Below are 20,439 nucleotides of genomic sequence, written 5' to 3'. Positions count from 1 at the left end.
CAAAGAGAGCAGAGAAAAGCGAGAGAGCAGAGAGTGTGTGTGAGAGAGAGAAGAGAGCAGAGCACACAGAGAGAGCAGAGAGCAGGGAAAGAGAGAGAGAGCAGAGAGAGAGCAGAGAAAAGAGAGCAGAGAGTTGAGAGAGCAGAAAGCAGGCAGAAAGCAGGCTGAGAGAGCAGAGAGCGAGAGCAGAGAGAAGAGAGAAGGCTGAGAGAGGGCAGAGAGCATTAGAGAGAGAGAGAGAAAGGAGAGAGGGGGAGGGAGGGAGAGAGCGGAGAGTAGGCTGAGAGAGCAAAGAGAGAGCAGAGAGTGAGAGAGAGATCAAAGAGAGCAGAGAGAGCAGAGATAATAGAGAGTGAGAGAGCAGAGAGCAGGCTGAGAGAGCAGAGCAGAGAGCAGAGAGAACAAAGGGCAGAGAGAGCAGAGAACAGAGAGCAAAGAGAGAGCAGAGAAAGCAGAGGGAGTGAGAGAGCAGAGAACAGAGAGAAGAAAGAGAGCAGAGAACAGAGAGAGCAGAGAGAGACAGCAGATAATGAGAGCAGAAAGAGAGAGAGCAGAGAGAGAGAGCAGAGAGTAGAGAGAGCAGAGAAAAGCAAGAGAGCAGAGAGAGAAAATAGAGAGGGCAGAGGGAGAGAGAAGAGAGCAGTGAGTAGAGGGAGAAAGAAGAGACCAGATAGGGAGAGAGCAGAGAGAGAGAGCAGAGAGAGAGAGCAGAGGGAGAGAGAGAGAGCAGAGAGAGCAGAGAGAGAGAGCAGAGAGAGAGAGCAGAGTGAGAGAGGAGAGAACAGAGAGAGAGAGCAGAGAGCAGAGAGCAGGCTGAGAGAGCAGAGAGAAAGCGGAGAGCAGAGAGAGCAGAGAGCGAGCAGAGAGAGTGAGAAGAGTGAGAGAGCAGAGCAGAGAGAGCAGAGAACAGATAGAGAGCGCAGAGAGAGAGAGCAGAGAGAGCAGAGGGAGAAAGAGAGAGTGAGCATAGAGCAGAGAGAGAGCAGAGGCAGAGAGAGAGCAGAAAACAGAGAGACAAGAGAGCAGAGAGAGAGCAGAGGGCAGAGAGAGAGCAGCAGAGCAGAGAGAGCAGAGAACAGATAGAGAGCGCAGAGAGAGAGAGCAGAGAGAGCAGAGGGAGAAAGAGAGAGTGAGCATAGAGCAGAGAGAGAGCAGAGGGAGAAAGAGAGAGAGAGCATAGAGCAGAGAGAACAGAGGGAGAGAGAGAGCAGAGAATAGAGAGGAGAGATAGCAGAGAGAGAGGAGGCAGAGAGAGAGAGTGAGCAGAGAGCAGGCTGAGAAAGCAAAGAGAGAGTGATAGAGCAGAGAGAGAGAGCAGGGAGCAAAGAGAGAGAGCAGAGAGGGCAGAGAGAAAGACGAGAGAGAGAGAGAGAGCAGAGAGAGAGCAGAGAAAAGAGAGAGCACAGAGAGCAGAAAGAGAGCAGAGAGCAGGCTGAGAGAGAGCAGAGAGTGAGCAGAAAGAGAGCAGAGAAGAGAGAGCAGAGAGAGCAGAGAGAGAGAGAGAGCAGTGAAAAGAGAGAGCAGAGAGAGCAGAGAGCAGAGAACAGAGAGAAAATAGTGAGAGAGCAGAGAGGGCAGAGAGAGAGAACAGAGAGGGCAGAGAGAGAGCAGAGAGAGCTGAGAGCAGTGTTAGTGGAATTCTAAATTCCTCTGTATTATTTCCCAGTCAGAATGAAGTACTCTGTCAATGCATTCTATGGGATCGTAAAACCCATATTATTATTATAGGAATGGACAGAGCCCCAGTCTTAAACTCAGGTAGCAGTGTTTATTACAAGAGAGTACTGACCCAAAATACAAAGAACCTTACATTTTAAAGAGACAACATAAAATGACATCATCAGTTTCTCACACTCTCTCCGATCCACACAATAGCGCAGTGTCTTCAGGTCTGGAGATGTCTTCTACTCCCCTCATAAAACAAACATTCCAATCTGTCTGAAAGATATGCCCTCCTTCTCCCTTTCCCACAAGGTCCAGACAATTCATTTGTTTTACTTACATTTTCAGTAACAGCTTAACCAACAACCCATACATTTCATACCATAACATAATAGTATTAAAATAACTGGTTCTAATCTAATGTATGCATAATTAATCATTTCAACTATAATTTCCTCCAACAAGCAGAGAGACAGATCAGGGAGAGCAGAGGGCAGAGAGAGCAGAGACAGAGCAGAGGGAGAGAGAGAAAGCAGAGAGAGAGCAGAGAGATCAGAGGAAGTGAGAGAGCAGAGCGCAGAGAGAGAGAGAGCAGAGAACAGAGAGCAGAGAGAGTAGAGGCAGAGACAGAGCAGAGAGAGAGGGAGCAGAGAGAGCGAGCAGAGAGCAGGCTGAGAAAGCAAAGAGAGAGTGAAAGAGTGAGAGAGCAGAGAGTGAGAGAGAGAGAGAGCGAGCAGAGAGCAGGCTGAGAAAGCAAAGAGAGAGTGAGAGAGCAGAGAGTGAGAGAGAAAAGAGAGCAAAGAGAGCAGAGAGAACTCTGTTGCTATAGTGACCCTGCATCACAACACTACGTTGCTATAGTGACCCAGCATCACAACACTATGTTGCTGTAGTGACACCGCATCACAACACTACGTTGCTATAGTGACCCTGCATGACAACACTTGTACAACTATGGAGTGTATGTCCATATATAATTATACAACTATGGAGCGCATGTCCAGATATAATTATACAACTATGGAGTGTATGTCCATATATAATTATACAACTATGGAGCGTATGTCCAGATATAATTATACAACTATGGAGTGTATGTCCAGATATAATTATACAACTATGGAGTGTATGTCCATATATAATTATACAACTATGGAGTGTATGTCCATATATAATTATATATAATTATACAACTATGGAGTGTATGTCCATATATAATTATACAACTATGGAGTGTATGTCCATATATAATTATACAACTATGGAGTGTATGTCCATATATAATTATACAACTATGGAGTGTATGTCCATATATAATTATACAACTATGGAGCGTATGTCCAGATATAATTATACAACTATGGAGTGTATGTCCAGATATAATTATACAACTATGGAGTGTATGTCCAGATATAATTATACAACTATGGAGAGTATGTCCATATATAATTATACAACTATGGAGTGTATGTCCATATATAATTATACAACTATGGAGTGTATGTCCAGATATAATTATACAACTATGGAGCGTATGTCCAGATATAATTATATATAATTATACAACTATGGAGTGTATGTCCAGATATAATTATACAACTATGGAGTGTATGTCCATATATAATTATACAACTATGGAGTGTATGTCCAGATATAATTATACAACTATGGAGTGTATGTCCAAATATAATTATATATAATTGTATAATTAGTTAGTTTTTCAACATAAAAGACAACACATGATTACATTGGTATTTTAACAGTGTTGTTGTAAGAGGTCCTCACTACTATAGAAAGACGCGCATGTGTGTGTGTGTCCAGAGTGTGTGTGTGTCCAGAGTGTGTGTGTGTCCAGTGTGTGTGTGTGTCCAGTGTGTGTGTCCAGAGTGTGTGTGTGTCCAGAGTGTGTGTGTGTCCAGAGTGTGTGTGTGTCCAGTGTGTGTGTGTGTCCAGTGTGTGTGTGTGTCCAGTGTGTGTATCTAGTGTGTGTGTGTGTGTGTGTGTGTGTATCTAGTGTGTGTGTGTGTCCAGCGTGTGTCTGTGAGTCCAGTGTGTGTGTGTGTGTGTGTCCAGTGTGAGTCTGTGAGTCCAGTGTGTGTGTGTGTGTGTGTCCACTGTGTTTGTGTGTGTGTGTGTATTTGTCCAGTGTGTGTGTGTGTGTGTGTGTGTCCAGTGTGCGTCTGTGAGTCCAGTGTGTGTGTGTGTCCAGAGTGTGTGTGACCAGTGTGTGTGTGTGAGTGTGTGTGACCAGTGTCTGTGTCCAGTGTGTGTCCAGTGTGTGTCTGTGAGTCCAGCGTGTGTGTGTGTCCACTGTGTTTGTGTGTGTGTTTGTCTAGTGTGTGTGTGTATTTGTCCAGTGTGTGTGTGTGTGTGTGTGTGTGTGTGTCCAGTGTGTGTCTGTGAGTCCAGTGTGTGTCTGTGTGTCCAGTGTGTGTCTGTGTGTCCACTGTGTTTGTGTGTGTGTTTGTCTAGTGTGTGTGTATTTGTCCAGTGTGTGTGTGTGTGTGTGTGTGTCTGTGTCTGTGTCTGTGTATGTGTGTGTGTGTGTGTGTCTGTGAGTCCAGTGTGTGTATGTGTGTGTGTGTGTCCAGTGTGTGTGTCCACTGTGTTTGTGTGTGTGTGTATTTGTCCAGTGTGTGTGTTTGTCCAGTGTGTGTGTGTGTGTGTGTCCAGTGTGTGTCTGTAAGTCCAGTGTGTGTGTGTGTGTGTGTCCAGTGTGTGTGTCCAGCAGGTGTGTGTGTGTATCCAGTGTGAGTGTGTGTGTGTGTGTGTGCGTCCAGTTTGTGTGTGTGTGTCCAGCGTGTGTCTGTGAGTCCAGTGTGTGTGTGTGTGTGTGTGTCCAGTGTGAGTGTGTGTGTGTGCGTCCAGTGTGTGTGTGTGTGTGTGTGTGTCCAGTGTGCGTCTGTGAGTCCAGTGTGTGTGTGTGTCCAGAGTGTGTGTGACCAGTGTGTGTGTGTGAGTGTGTGTGACCAGTGTCTGTGTCCAGTGTGTGTCCAGTGTGTGTGTGTGTGTCCACTGTGTTTGTGTGTGTGTTTGTCTAGTGTGTGTGTGTATTTGTCCAGTGTGTGTGTGTGTGTGTGTCCAGTGTGTGTGTGTGTCCACTGTGTTTGTGTGTGTGTTTGTCTAGTGTGTGTGTATTTGTCCAGTGTGTGTGTGTGTGTGTCTGTGTATGTGTGTGTGTGTGTGTGTGTGTGTGTGTGTGTGTGTGTGTCTGTGAGTCCAGTGTGTGTCTGTGTGTGTGTCCAGTGTGTGTGTGTGTCCACTGTGTTTGTGTGTGTGTTTGTCTAGTGTGTGTGTATTTGTCCTGTGTGTGTGTGTGTGTGTCTGTGTATGTGTGTGTGTGTGTGTGTGTGTGTGTGTGTGTGTCTGTGAGTCCAGTGTGTGTCTGTGTGTGTGTCCAGTGTGTGTGTGTGTCCACTGTGTTTGTGTGTGTGTTTGTCTAGTGTGTGTGTATTTGTCCTGTGTGTGTGTGTGTGTCTGTGTATGTGTGTGTGTGTGTGTGTGTGTGTGTGTGTGTGTGTGTCTGTGAGTCCAGTGTGTGTATGTGTGTGTGTGTGTCCAGTGTGTGTGTCCACTGTGTTTGTGTGTGTGTGTTTGTCCAGTGTGTGTGTTTGTCCAGTGTGTGTGTGTGTGTGTCCAGTGTGTGTATGTAAGTCCAGTGTGTGTGTGTGTGTGTGTGTGTCCAGTGTGTGTGTCCAGCAGGTGTGTGTGTATCCAGTGTGAGTGTGTGTGTGTGTGTGTGCGTCCAGTGTGTGTGTGTGTGTCCAGCGTGTGTCTGTGAGTCCAGTGTGTGTGTGTGTGTGTGTCCAGTGTGAGTGTGTGCGTCCAGTGTGTGTGTGTGTGTGTGTGCGTCCAGTGTGTGTGTGTGTGTGTGTGCGTCCAGTGTGTGTGTGTGTGTGTGTGTGTGTGCGTCCTGTGTGTGTGTGTGTGTCCAGCGTGTGTCTGTGAGTCCAGTGTGTGTGTGTGTGTGTGTCCAGTGTGTGTGTCCAGCAGGTGTATGTGTGTGTGTGTGTCCAGTTTGTGTGTGTGTGTGTATCCAGTGTGAGTGTGTGTGTGTGTCCAGTGTGAGTGTGTGTGTGTGCGTCCAGTGTGTGTGTGTGTGTGCGTCCAGTGTGTGTGTGTGTGTCCAGCGTGTGTCTGTGAGTCCAGTGTGTGTGTGTGTGTGTGTGTGTGTGTGTCCAGTGTGTGTGTGTATCTAGTGTGTGTGTCCAGCAGGTGTGTGTGTGTGTCCAGTGTGTGTGTCCAGCAGGTGTGTGTGTGTATCCAGTGTGAGTGTGTGTGTGTGCGTCCAGTTTGTGTGTGTGTGTCCAGCGTGTATCTGTGAGTACCGTGTGTGTGTGTGTGTGTGTGTGTCCAGTGTGAGTGTGTGTGTGTGCGTCCAGTGTGTGTGTGAGTGTGTGTGTCCAGTGTGCGTCTGTGAGTCCAGTGTGTGTGTGTGTCCAGAGTGTGTGTGTGAGTGTGTGTGACCAGTGTCTGTGTCCAGTGTGTGTCCAGTGTGTGTGTGTGTGTCCACTGTGTTTGTGTGTGTGTTTGTCTAGTGTGTGTGTGTATTTGTCCAGTGTGTGTGTGTGTGTGTGTGTGTGTCCAGTGTGTGTCTGTGAGTCCAGTGTGTGTCTGTGTGTGTGTCCAGTGTGTGTCTGTGTGTCCAGTGTGTGTGTCCAGTGTGTGTGTCCAGTGTGTGTGTGTGTCCACTGTGTTTGTGTGTGTGTTTGTCTAGTGTGTGTGTATTTGTCCAGTGTGTGTGTGTGTGTGTGTGTGTGTGTCTGTGTATGTGTGTGTGTGTGTGTGTGTGTGTGTCTGTGAGTCCAGTGTGTGTATGTGTGTGTGTGTGTCCAGTGTGTGTGTCCACTGTGTTTGTGTGTGTGTGTATTTGTCCAGTGTGTGTGTTTGTCCAGTGTGTGTGTGTGTGTGTATGTAAGTCCAGTGTGTGTGTGTGTGTGTGTCCAGTGTGTGTGTCCAGCAGGTGTGTGTGTGTATCCAGTGTGAGTGTGTGTGTGTGTGTGTGCGTCCAGTGTGTGTGTGTGTGTCCAGCGTGTGTCTGTGAGTCCAGTGTGTGTGTGTGTGTGTGTGTGTGTCCAGTGTGAGTGTGTGTGTGTGCGTCCAGTGTGTGTGTGTGTGCGTCCAGTGTGTGTGTGTGTGTGTGTGTGCGTCCTGTGTGTGTGTGTGTGTCCAGCGTGTGTCTGTGAGTCCAGTGTGTGTGTGTGTGTGTGTGTGTGTGTGTGTCCAGTGTGTGTGTCCAGCAGGTGTATGTGTGTGTGTGTGTCCAGTTTGTGTGTGTGTGTGTATCCAGTGTGAGTGTGTGTGTGTGTCCAGTGTGAGTGTGTGTGTGTGCGTCCAGTGTGTGTGTGTGTGTGCGTCCAGTGTGTGTGTGTGTGTCCAGCGTGTGTCTGTGAGTCCAGTGTGTGTGTGTGTGTGTGTGTGTGTGTCCAGTGTGTGTGTGTATCTAGTGTGTGTGTCCAGCAGGTGTGTGTGTTTGTCCAGTGTTTGTTTGTCCAGTGTGTGTGTGTGTTTGTCCAGTGTGTGTGTGTATCTAGCGTGTGTGTCCAGCAGGTGTGTGTGTGTGTCCAGTGTGAGTGTGTGTGTGTCAAGTGTGTGTCCAGCAGGTGTGTGTGTGTTTGTCCAGTGTGTGTGTGTGTGTGTTTGTCCAGTGTGTGTGTGTGTGTGTGTGTGTGTGTATGTTTGTCCAGTGTGTGTGTGTGTGTGTGTGTATGTGTGTGTGTGTGTGTGTGTGTGTGTGTGTGTTTTCCCAGTGTGTGTGTGTGTGTGATTGTCCAGTGTGTGTGTGTGTATCACTGACAGAGGGACACTGAGGAGTCAACATGAACCCAAAACCCTGGATAGAGGGGCTCAGTGAATGTGGAGGTGAATGTGATCAGGTGGGTCAGTGTGTCAGAGGAGGCTCTATAGAAGGACAGAGTTCCAGCTGACCAGTCCAGATACACTCCTACTCTGTGGGAGCTGGAGGAGGGGACGTCTATGGTAGTGGAGTTATTATTGTGCCTGGCAGTGTAACTGTTGTCATAGCAGAACAGACTCCAGGACTTGTCATTGTATCCAAAACAACAGTCATTAAGCCCTCCTCTCCTGCTGATTCCTTTATATGTCACTCCTATATCAGCCCTTCTCCCACTCCTCTCTACCTCCCAGTAACAGCGCCCAGTCAGACCCTCTCTACACAGCACCTGTCTACAGTCCTCAAATCTCTCTGGGTGATCAGGATACGGCTGCTTCTCTGCCCCCCATGTCACCTTTCTGTTCCCCTCAGACAGAGAGAGGCGTCTGTTTACTGTGTTTAGGTCCAGTGTGAGATCACAGACATCTGATGGATGAAACCAGACACAATATTAGAAATCATCATCATTCACATTAGAATGTTAACTCACTTTCTACTAATTCATTTAATGTAGATGTTTCTAGGTATCAAAAGGAGAAGTTAAGGTAACTTGAGACTTGTTGAATGATCAAATGTTATACTGTATGGTAATATAAAACACACTTATTCACATTAATTACACACACACACACACACACACACACACACACACACACACACACACACACACACACACACACACACACACACATTGTCAAAGTAACTCTTTGTAAACGTTGGTGTCCCTGATTTCTGCTTCTGTAGAACTACAGCTGATATTTAATATGACCAAGTCAGTAATGATGTTGGTCTTTGACTTTGACTTAACTTGAATTAAGACTTATTCTTAGTCATATTCTTCACAGCAGTCAACACTCACATTTTCTAAGTCCAGGTTTCATTCTGTTCTCTCCACCATGTTCCACACTGTAGCGGTAAGCAGAAGAACAGACAGACATTGAGGGATACACCTGAACTCACACACACACACACACACACACAGTCAGCATATACCTTTGTCTAAGTGGTGGTCAGAATGTTTGTCTTAACCAGCCTGGTAAGTCAAACATGTCTGATATGAACATTGACATAAACCCTCTACATACTTGAGTTTCTCCAGTCTGCAGTGTGGATCCTCCAGTCCAGCAGAGAGCAGTCTGACTCCTGAGTCTCCTGGGTGATTGTAGCTCAGGTCCAGCTCTCTCAGGTGTGAGGGGTTTGACCTCAGAGCTGAGACCAGAGAAGCACAGCCTTCCTCTGTGACTAGACAGCCTGACAGCCTGCAAAGAGTCAAATCATATTAAAACCACACTGATATTCTTTGGTGGTGAAAATAGAAGCACTATACATTTTTTAAACATTCAGATATATCAGTGTCCTGAAACCTATATCTATTCATGAATGACAAATTATTCAAGTATTGCTTGTTTATAGAAACATGTATAGTACAAATATTATAGTAGACACAGATTTAGATTGTATTGAGTATACAGTCCACACCATATCTATTTAGACAGTGAGGAATCAGATTTAGATTGTATTGAGTATACAGTCCACACCATATCTATTTAGACAGTGAGGTATCAGATTTAGATTGTATTGAGTATACAGTCCACACCATATCTATTTAGACAGTGAGGTATCAGATTTAGATTGTATTGAGTATACAGTCCACACCATATCTATTTAGACAGTGAGGTATCAGATTTAGATTGTATTGAGTATACAGTCCACACCATATCTATTTAGACAGTGAGGTATCAGATTTAGATTGTATTGAGTATACAGTCCACACCATATCTATTTAGACAGTGAAGCTAACATTTTAAATGTGTCTCTATACTCCAACATTTTGGATTTCAGATCAAATGTTTCATATGAGGTGACAGTTTATAATGTCACCTTTTATTTGAGGGTATTTTAATACATATCTGTTTCACGTTTTTTCTAAATGATAAAACATATATGAATCCTCTCAAATAAAAGGTGACATTCTATGTACTAATATATACACCATTTAGTTTCTATTAGGAAAAATATTATCTAAAACACAATCAAATGTAAAACTATAATGTATAACTATAAACCTCACTGTAAACAAACACTGTCCAAACACATATGGTGTGGACTATGTGTGTCTGGTTAACACATGTGGATCTGGTGAACAGTTATCACTTGTTGACCAACTACAGCAGGGGTGTCAAAGTCAAATGGACGGAGGGCCAAATAAAAAAATCAGCTACAAGACGAGGGCCGGACTGTTCGAATGTTCATTGAAAAAATTTTAAATGACGCATATAGTCTAGTGAACCTAATTGAACCTACTGAAAACCTAACAAATATATTACAATATGATCAGATAAATAAAGCAATATTTTCTTATGGCTCTGTCAGTAATCTTTAATTTTCAACAGACACAAAAGACAAATTTCCTTTATATAAATATCCCCATAACATGAACATTAAATGAAAGAAACAGGTATTCAAGGCACCATCAGTAGACTATATTTTCTATTTTAGCAAAAGTGGGCTAAATTTACTTCAAAGAAAAAACAATAATAGCAATTTTCTATCATCCACTCAACTGAAATATTTTTAAAATATAATTGGATTGAAATACAAAAAAATAAAGTGCAAAAATCTATTAATCAAAAACAACACTTTGTTTAAGGAGAAGTAACATGCAGTGAAAACAAATATTAAATTTTAACTTTTAAACTTGAACTGAGTAAAAACTCTAAATATGTGATTGCACAGTAATGTTCACTTGTTTGAGGTTGAGGGTGATACTTGGTGGTGTCCCATCTTTTCCACAAGTTCATCAATGTTCGGGGTAAGGCTCTGAGCTGAAGAAATCCTCAGAATTGAGTGGAGGTGTTCAGCAGTAAGTCGACTTCTGTGTGATGTTTTGTTCAGGTTCATCAAAGAAAACAGTTGTTCACACAGGTATGTGCTGCCAAACATAGACAACGTTTGAGCAGCCTGGATGCGCAGCTGGGGCATTGTGCCGGGGAGGAAACGGGCGAACTCCGCAGCACCCACTGCCGCATATTTTGCCCTCAGTGCATCATTGCATTGGAGGTCAATCAACTCCATTTGGAGGTTTGGTGGTGAGCTTTCCACGTCAACAGCAAATGGGTTACCGAGCAGTTCCAACCTGCTTTTTTGTGCTTCAAAGTCAGCAAATCGGCGTCGAAAGTCAGCGGCAAGCATACCTATTTTATCAGCCAACTGTGTGCTCGGGAACGCACTGGTAGAGAGCTTCTCTTTCATGGTCTGGCAGCTGGGAAAGTGGCTCAAATTTTCTTTCCGCATCTGCGTCTCCCACAGAGTCAGTTTGGTTTTAAATGCCTTCACTGTACTGTACATATCAGAGATGACACGATCCCGACCCTGCAGCTGCAAGTTTATTGCATTCAGATGACTCGTAATGTCACACAGAAAAGCCATTTCACACAGAAACATTTCGTCTCGGAGTTGTGTTGTGTCTTTCCCTTTGCTGTCCAAGAACAGACAAATCTCCTCACGAAGCTCGAAACATCTTTGAAGCACCTTTCCCTGGCTTAGCCATCGCACCTCTGTGTGATAAGGCAAATCACCATGCTCCGTTTCTAACTCCGTCAGAAATGCCTTGAACTGGCGGTGATTCAAACCTTTGGCTCTGATAAAGTTAACTGTGCGCGTGATGATGCTCATTACATGCTCCATTTTCAAGGCTTTACCGCACAACGCTTCCTGGTGTATGATACAATGATAAGCTGTCAGCTCACCTGTCGCGTTTTCCTCTTGCATCTTTTCCCGTATCTTCGCCACCAGTCCGCTCCTGTGTCCACACATCGCAGGTGCTCCGTCGGTTGTCAAACCCACGAGTTTTTCCCAAGGCAGCTCCATCTCATTTACACATCTTGACACCTCTTCATACAAATCATGCCCCGTAGTTGTGCCATGCATAGGACGTAAAGCCAAAAACTCCTCTGTCACGCTTAGGTTGGAGTCCACTCCGCGGATGAAAATTGACAACTGGGCAATGTCAGAAATGTCGGTGCTCTCATCCACAGCCAAGGAATATGCAATAAAATCTTTTCCCTTTTTCACAAGCTGCTCTTTTAGATTGATGGACTGGTCTACTCTCTCGGCAATGGTGTTTCTGCTCAGACTCACATTTAAAAAGAGTTGCCTTTTTTCTGGGCAAACTTCGTCACAAACTTTAATCATGCAGTTTTTGATGAAATCCCCCTCCGTAAATGGCCGGGCTGATTTAGCAATCTCTTCTGCCAAAATAAAACTGGCCTTGACAGTTGCGTCCGCGTGTGTGTCCGCGTGTTTCGTTTCATAATGTCGTCTCAGATTATACTCTTTCAGTACCGCCACACTTTCTCCACACAGAAGACACACAGGTTTTCCAGCTACCTTCGTGAACATATACTCCGACTCCCACCTTGTTTGAAACCCCCGGTTCTCAGTATCCACCTTCCGTTTTGCCATTTTTGATGGGTATCTGAAAGTTAATTTTACTGTGATGCTGACGACTGCTGTGCCAATAAATATTGAAATGAAGCAGCCTACTGCTCGGTGCGTCACCTTTGCATTGTGGGAAATGTAGTATTGGTGCGTGTAAAAGATCTGCGGGCTGCCGGCTTGCTGCGGGCCGGTTCTAATAATAAATCAAGATCATCCCAGGGGCCGTAAAAAACCCTCTCGCGGGCCGGATGTGGCCCGCGGGCCTTGACTCTGACATATGTGAACTACAGGAATACTGACCTCAGAGTCTCCAGTTTACAGTGGGGATTCCCCAGTCCATCAGAGAGCAGCTTCACTCCTGAATCCTGCAGGTCATTGTTACTCAGATCCAGCTCTCTCAGGTGTGAGGGGTTTGACCTCAGAGCTGAGACCAGAGAAGCACAGCCTTCCTCTGTGACTCCACAGCCTGACAGCCTGACAAAGAGATCATCATGACTTCACAAACACACTGTTAATTTAACACCAGTAGTGTAGAAGGACAATGGTAGATGCTTTTGGTTAATTCTCCCCAACAACATATAGATTCATCTTCTGTCTCCTAGAATTGTATGGTCATATTGTTATACTAATGTGAAAATCAATGAATTTATTCAATATGTTTTTCAATATAATATTATATACATATTATAATACATATTTTTCTCTAAACTGAATATTTCTTCCTAATAATTAGTTCTTAAATGTCATTTTATTTACTCACAGAGCAGCTCTGGAGGCTTTGACCACTGGCAGCAGCCTCAGAAGACCTTCCTCTGATCTGGAGTATTTCTTCAGGTCAAACACATCCAGCTCCTTTTCTGAAGTCAGCAACACAAAGACCAGAGCTGACCACTGTGCAGGTGACAGGTTGGGTTTTGAGAGACTTCCTGATCTCAGGTATCTTTGGATCTCCTCCACTAGAGAATGGTCATTCAGTTCATTCAGACAGTGGAACAGATTGATGCTCCTCTCTTGAGAGGGATTCTCCCTGATCTTCTCCTTGATGTACTTGACTGTTTCTTCATGGCTCTGTGAGCTGCTTCTTGTCTTTGTCAGTAGACCTCGTAAGTGCTTCTGATTGGACTCCAGTGAGAGGCCCAGAAGGAAGCGGAGGAAAAGGTCCAGGTTTCCTGTCTCACTTTGTAAGGCTTTATCCACAGCACTCTTGTAGAAAGTAACTTCAGGCTTGTCGTTTGTTTGCAGTTTGTCCATTAGATTCTCATTGTTGTTGATGAATGAGAGGAACACATATACAGCAGCCAGAAACTCCTGAATGCTCAGATGAACAAAGCAGTACACCTTGTCCTGGTACAGCCCACATTCCTCTTTAAAGATCTGTGTGCACAATCCTGAGTACACTGAGGCTTCATTGACATCAATGCCAGCCTCTTTCAGGTCTTCTTCATAGAAAATCAGATTGCCCTTCACAAGCTGTTGAAAAGCCAGTTTTCCCAGTGACAGAATGCTCTCTTCATTCCAGTGTGGACCTGTCTCTTCTTTCCCAAGATACTTTTCATTCTTCTGTTTGGTATGAAACACCACAAGGTGTGTGTACATCTCAGTCAGAGTCTTGGGCATCTCTTCTCTCTTATGTTTCAGCATGTGTTCAAGGACTGTTGCAGAAATCCAACAGAAGACTGGAATGTGGCACATGATGTGGAGGCTCCTTGATGTCTTTATGTGTGAGATGATTCTGCTGGCCAGGTCCTCATCACTGAATCTCTTCCTGAAGTACTCCTCCTTCTGTGGGTCATTGAACCCTCGTACCTCTGTCACCTGGTCAACACACCCTGAAGGGATCTTATTGGCTGCTGCAGGTCGGGTAGTTATCCAAATGAGAGCAGAGGGAAGGAGATTTCCCTTGATGAGATTTGTCAGCAGAACATCCACTGAGGTTGACTCTGTGACGTCCCAACAGATCTTGTTCTTCTGGAAGTCTAGGGGCAGTCGGCACTCATCCAGACCATCAAAGATGAACAGAACTTTGTACTTGTTGTAGTTGGAGATTATTGATTGTTTGGTTTCCATTGAGAAGTGATTAAGAAGTTCAATGAAAGTGTGTTTGTCCTTTTTCATCAAATTCAGCTCCCGAAAAGGGAATGAAAATACAAATTGGACATCCTGATTTGCTTTTCCTTCAGCCCAGTCCAGAATGAACTTCTGCACAGAGACTGTTTTTCCAATGCCAGCGACTCCCTTTGTCAGCACAGTTCTGATAGGTTTGTCTTGTCCAGTTAAGGGTTTGAAGATGTCGTTACATTTGATTGCAGTCTCTGGTCTTGCTTGTTTCCTGGTTGTTGTCTCAATCTGTCTCAGCTCATGTTCATTATTGACCTCTCCTGTTCCACCCTCTGTGATGTAGAGCTCTGTGTAGATCTTATTGAGAAGTGTTGGGTTTCCTTGTTTAGCGATCCCCTCAAATACACATTGAAACTTCTTCTTTAGATTAGATTTGAGTTCACGTTGGCAAATCTCAGCGAGCTCATCTGAATGAAGAAATACCACAGAGGATATTAATATTACATCTGTTTTAATGCCTACGGTATTGTAGGACGGTTATAAAGTTGTAAATTATAATAATTTCTTCTCTAAACTGACTGTATAAATGTGTAAATGTTTTCATAATGCATTACAGACTGGTGTGACTGATTATATTATAAATTCTCTCTCTCTCTCTCTCAATGAATCAACACAACACATCCCTGCCGCTACTTGATGAGGTCACTAGGTGTTGTTTTGAGACTATGAAATATACTTATTCATGTCAATGAGGTCCTCCTAAAAGCAGCCAACCAGTCACTAGTCCCTTGGTAGTCCTCCAACCAGTCACTAGTCCCTTGGTAGTCCTCCAACCAGTCACTAGTCACTTGGTAGTCCTCCAACCAGTCACTAGTCCCTTGGTAGTCCTCCAACCAATCACTAGCCCCTTGGTAGTCCTCCAACCAGTCACTAGTCCCTTGGTAGTCGTCCAACCAGTCACTCGCCCCTTGGTAGTCCTCCAACCAGTCACTAGTCCCTTAGTAGTCCTCCAACCAGTCACTAGTCCCTTGGTAGTCCTCCAACCAGTCACTAGTCCCTTGGTAGTCCTCCAACCAGTCACTCGCCCCTTGGTAGTCCTCCAACCAGTCACTAGCCCCTTGGTAGTCTTCCAACCAGTCACTAGTCCCTTGGTAGTCCTCCTAAAAGCAGTCAACCAGTCACTAGCCCCTTGGTAGTCCTCCAACCAGTCACTAGTCCCTTGGTAGTCCTCCAACCAGTCACTAGTCCCTTGGTAGTCTTCCAACCAGTCACTAGTCCCTTGGTAGTCCTCCTAAAAGCAGTCAACCAGTCACTAGCCCCTTGGTAGTCCTCCAACCAGTCACTAGCCCCTTGGTAGTCCTCCTAAAAGTAGCCAACCAGTCACTAGCCCCTTGGTAGTCCCCCTAAAAGCAGCCAACCAGTCACTAGTCCCTTGGTAGATGGACTTTAGAGGGTCTACACCAGAAGTTAATGGGTATAGGAGGAAGGTATATATTGGAGGGTCTACACCAGAAGTTAATGGTTATAGGAGGAAGGTATATAGTGGAGGGTCTACACCAGAAGGTAATGGGTATCTGTAGGAGGAAGGTATATAGTGGAGGGTATACACCAGAAGGTAATGGGTATAGGAGGAAGGTATATAGTGTACTAAGCTTGGAATGTGTTGGTGCAGGGAAGTGATTACATGTGGCAGGCATTGATAAGGGGAGAGAGCCATGGATTAGTGATGGAGGGGGGTCAGATGAAGTGAGGAAAAACAGATATCACTAAGGTTTGTATAGCAACATAGATACATTGGCTGTTCGGCTGCGGAGGAGGAGACTCAGCCTAGGAGAAAGGGTTAAATATCAGTGCTTGTGTCAAATGTTTTGTTGTCTGAATAACAGCTGTACCGACCCTTTGGGAAGAATTAAACTTGGTTAAAGCTTCTCTAGTGTCCGTGACTTATTTACTCTGAACAATTACAGTGTTAAGGCTGCTACAATATCATTGAGTTACACAGCTACTTTAGCTGTACTTTAGCTACGGCTTTTAAATGTTATAAAACAGCATTCAACATGAGGCAGACAGATCTTACATTTCTCCAGTGTGTCAGCAAGCTCCTTCTGGTTCATTTTCCTCAGGACGTGCAGTGTGATCTTCAGAGCCCCCTCTCTGGCACTGCTCTCCTGCTTCTCATCTTCAGCATCCACCACTTCCTGCTTCTGACTCTCAAAGCCTTCTGGGAGGTCTGGACTAAGAATCCTCTTGAACATCTTCAGCTCGTTCTTCACAAATGTCATAATTTTCTGTTCAAGCAACTGAAATAAATAAAGTAAATAAGTTAAGCAAGAGAATAAATGCTTTCTCATTAACACATTAATGAATGATTGACAGAGCAACTTTACTTGAGGTAAACAAAAACAAATGTACATAACAGGACCACATACACTGAATATGGAGGCCAGGTCTGTTTGATGACTCTGGGAAGACTGACCACTGAGAATCTCTGACTCTGATCTCTCCTGTTGGTTTCTGTGGACAAAACATGAGATTACATCTCCTCATCCAGGGAGTGCACACACACACACACACACACACACACACACACAGGGAATGTTGTGTTTGTTTAATATTGTCTTAGGACTATGAAAATGGACAAAATGATTAGCCTATGGATTATGAAAACAACAACAATAAATGGGAAAATGTGAGAGGAGAAATGTTAGAGACAGTGTTGTTTAACTCACTGACCAAGACCCATGAGTTCTTCTTACCTTTGTTCAGTAGAAAAGTCTCCCTCTCTAAAGTTTATAGGTAGACCCATAGACCAGTCACTCTTCATGGACACACAGCTGGGAACAGGGGAGGCTTGTCTCTCCTGCTTGATTGGACTTCAACACAACAGAGACAAACATTACATCTCTCATCTACTCTGAGCTCAGATGGGGAAACATAAGAAGAGTTTCACAAATAGAACTGACTTCTAGACGTTAGTTAATGGCGCGCGAGCAGTGTGTCATTTTTAATGACGAAATTAATTTAGCGTCGCGAGCGTTGTAGTCAGTCTGTCAGCCCCGCTAAAAGGCTGGTGTCGTTACTCTGCCTTCTCCGGGGGATGTTGAGGTAAATTTACTAACCGGGAGGGTTGAATTATGTAATTTATTAGAGGGCTGGAAGACGCACTCTCGAGGTTGTTTACTCACAATATCAGATATTAAGATGATTTTTATAATGAATGTATACTGAGGTTGAGGTTCTGACTAGTGATTATTTACCCGGGGTTCAATACCTGCTACTGAGGCGCCCTGAAAATAATATTGAAAAGTTCGGTCCTTGGACACAGACGGGTTAAACACGAAAGTTACCGTCCATCTAGTGAAGAGAGGAGAACCGGACAGAGGTAGCCAGCATCCGTCAACGAGAGAGGGAGAAGCCTCACCGGGATTTAACAGGTGGAAGAAACAACCCGGGAGCTCCATCGGTCCACAAGAAATGCAGACAGCCGGTGATGATGTAGTGGCAGCTATGGTAACTAGGATGCTGCTGGTAGAGTAGCTAGCTAGCTTACCGAGCTGTACCGACTAGCTATGGTAACTAGGATGCTGCTGGTAGAGTAACTAGCTAGTTTACCGAGCTGTACCGACTAGCTAGGATAACTAGGATGCTGCTGGTAGAGTAGCTAGCTAGCTTACCGAGCTATACCGACTGGCTAGGATAACTAGGATGCTGCTGGTAGAGTAGCTAGCTAACTTACCGAGCTATACCGACTGGCTAGGATAACTAGGATGCTGCTGGTAGACTAGCTAGGATAACTAGGATGTTGCTGGTAGACTGGCTAGGATAACTAGGATGCTGCTGGTAGAGTAGCTAGCTAGATTACCGAGCTATACCGACTAGCTAGGATAACTAGGATGCTGCTGGTAGAGTAGCTAGCTAACTTACCGAGCTATACCGACTGGCTAGGATAACTAGGATGCTGCTGGTAGACTAGCTAGGATAACTAGGATGTTGCTGGTAGACTGGCTAGGATAACTAGGATGCTGCTGGTAGAGTAGCTAGCTAGATTACCGAGCTGTACCGACTAGCTAGGATAACTAGGATGCTGCTGGTAGAGTAGCTAGCTAGATTACCGAGCTGTACCGACTAGCTAGGATAACTAGGATGCTGCTGGTAGAGTACCTAGCTAGCTTACCGAGCTGTACCGACTAGCTAGGATAACTAGGATGCTGCTGGTAGAGTAGCTAGCTAGATTACCGAGCTGTACCGACTAGCTAGGATAACTAGGATGCTGCTGGTAGAGTATCTAGCTAGCTTTCCGAGCTGTACCGACTAGCTATGGTAACTAGGATGCTGCTGGTAGAGTAGCTAGCTAGATTACCGAGCTGTACCGACTAGCTAGGATAACTAGGATGCTGCTGGTAGAGTAGCTAGCTAACTTATCTCTCGTCTCGATGATGAATCCGGTGAACCACAAAATGAAACAAGGATAGAGAGTGAAAAGGATCTGGCTACACTCATACTGTCCCTGACCGTAAAGAAAAAAGCTAATTGAAAATAAACTTCGGTGTAACAAACTCCGTCGTTATTCCCCAAGATCACCTCAGTCCACTCTGCGCGTAACCGGACAATATCCGTTAGGTTCTGTACGGGGACGCGGAAAGTTCTGTACGGGGACGCGGACAGTTCCAGAACGCGGACATGATCAGTGCAACACAATCAACTAAACCCAGTCTTTACAGTGGGTTACATTAGTAATATTCATGTTTTATTATTATGTAAAACAAACATTCTGTTTTTTTTATAACAATATGTTGAGATCTGGGACCATATCGCCAAAGTGTCTCAGAGTAGATAATTGGTCGTATAAGTGCTGAAAATAAAGACATTTTACACTTATGGGTATAAATTACCTAGTTACCTACCCATTACCTAAATTACCTACCCACCTAGTCGGCAGATATTTAGGACACCTCGTGAGCTGTCCTAAGTAGTTAAGAGTTAACAGCAGGTGTCTTGATAATACTATAGAATCATGCAGTGAGTCAGTGGTTCCTGCGCCACATGTAATTGCTTTGTGGTAGTTAAAAATAATGTTTTTATATTTCTATATGATCAATCCATAAATAATATAGACCTACATGCAACAGTATGTCTTGTGCTTTTGGCAATGAGTTATGTATAATACTTATGTATAACAAGTGATACCATGTATGTCTGCATTGCATTTTGTCTTCATTTTGGCAGATTAACTCAGGCTTATTTCTGAAGATTAACTCAGGTTGGAGTTGGAGCTGTGACCGAAAGGTGGCTGGTTCGAATCCCGGGCCCGGCGCTGGAAAATACAGGCGGACTTGATCTGACCACTGGAGGGCTGCTGGGTTCACATCCTCAAAACATGAACCTTTTGTTGATCAGAACTCTAGGGGTTCTTCTTCACTGAACCCAAATATATATAATGTTTTAGTGGTTCCATATTAATGAAGTGATAGAAGCCTTTTAGGTTCTAGAAGGAACCTTGTTTTCTAAACACGTTTTTCTTCTGATGATTTAATTATCTACATCATGTTATTTGAGAGTGTATAATAATAACCACGTTTACATCATGTTATTTCAAGTTCTCCCTTTGGAGCACAACATCATGTTGTTAAATAATAATCCTAAACTGGGCGTGGCTATAAATTGGGCATTTGAAGGCATCTAGGGTGTAATATGTGTTCGATGAAAATGAACATTGTTGCAATGTTGTAGGCAACATTATTGGCAAGGGACTTGATACCTACTATGCCAAAGATATTTAGAGTGTTAAACGGGTGTGAAGAGTTGTACATTGCAACGAGTACAGTCAGGGTGCCGTGGAACCCCTGCAGTACCTCCACAGACACCGGATTGAGAACCCCTGCAGTACCTCCACAGACCCCGGATTGAGAACCCCTGCAGTACCTCCACAGCCCCCGGATTGAGAACCCCTGCAGTACCTCCACAGACCCCGGATTGAGAACCCCTGATTTAGACAACCACATATCACATTCAAATATACAGGATACGAATTCCTGATAAACAAAGGATATATAGTGTTTCATCTTAAGATAACTATTTATTTTTTGAATGAACTCGATAAATTCTTTATAAATGGTCATCTTACCTCTTAGCTTTGGTGTCATGTCCCCCAGAGGGATGCATTTTAGAGGCAGGGCCATCCTCCTCTCTCTCCTCAGAGAGACTCATTTTCGAGGCAGGGCCCACCTCCTCTCTCTCCCCAGAGAGACTCATTTTAGAGCACTGACCCCTAAACAGAGATCCAGCATGTTGCTTGTGGTTATTAACACAGTGACAACTAAACAGAGATCCAGCATGTTGGTTGTGGTTATTAACACAGTAACAACTAAACAGAGATCCAACATGTT

General features: G+C 44.5%; 2 protein-coding genes across 2 annotated transcripts in view; both read right to left on the bottom strand.

Moving 5' to 3' along the window:
* LOC110518489 (NLR family CARD domain-containing protein 3-like) overlaps window positions 1-20,439 on the bottom strand; it is a 95,561-nt gene that overhangs the window by 73,420 nt on the left and 1,702 nt on the right. The window lies entirely within an intron of this gene.
* Window positions 7,377-20,439, bottom strand: part of LOC118936531 (NLR family CARD domain-containing protein 3-like) — a 153,876-nt gene continuing 140,813 nt past the window's right edge. Inside the window, exons 6-10 of the mRNA XM_036942476.1 lie at window positions 12,756-14,520; window positions 12,296-12,469; window positions 8,641-8,814; window positions 8,415-8,461; window positions 7,377-7,981 (exon numbers count right to left, since the gene is read on the bottom strand). Of these exons, the coding sequence (XP_036798371.1) occupies window positions 7,452-7,981; window positions 8,415-8,461; window positions 8,641-8,814; window positions 12,296-12,469; window positions 12,756-14,520 (2,690 nt within the window). The 3' untranslated portion in view covers window positions 7,377-7,451. The remainder of the gene's footprint in view (window positions 7,982-8,414; window positions 8,462-8,640; window positions 8,815-12,295; window positions 12,470-12,755; window positions 14,521-20,439) is intronic.

Source organism: Oncorhynchus mykiss, chromosome 13 (genome assembly GCF_013265735.2).
Source record: "Oncorhynchus mykiss isolate Arlee chromosome 13, USDA_OmykA_1.1, whole genome shotgun sequence".
Classification (NCBI taxonomy): Eukaryota; Metazoa; Chordata; class Actinopteri; order Salmoniformes; family Salmonidae; genus Oncorhynchus; species Oncorhynchus mykiss.
Note: the sequence above shows the minus strand (reverse complement) of the source record. Positions and strands in the feature narration are given on the sequence as shown.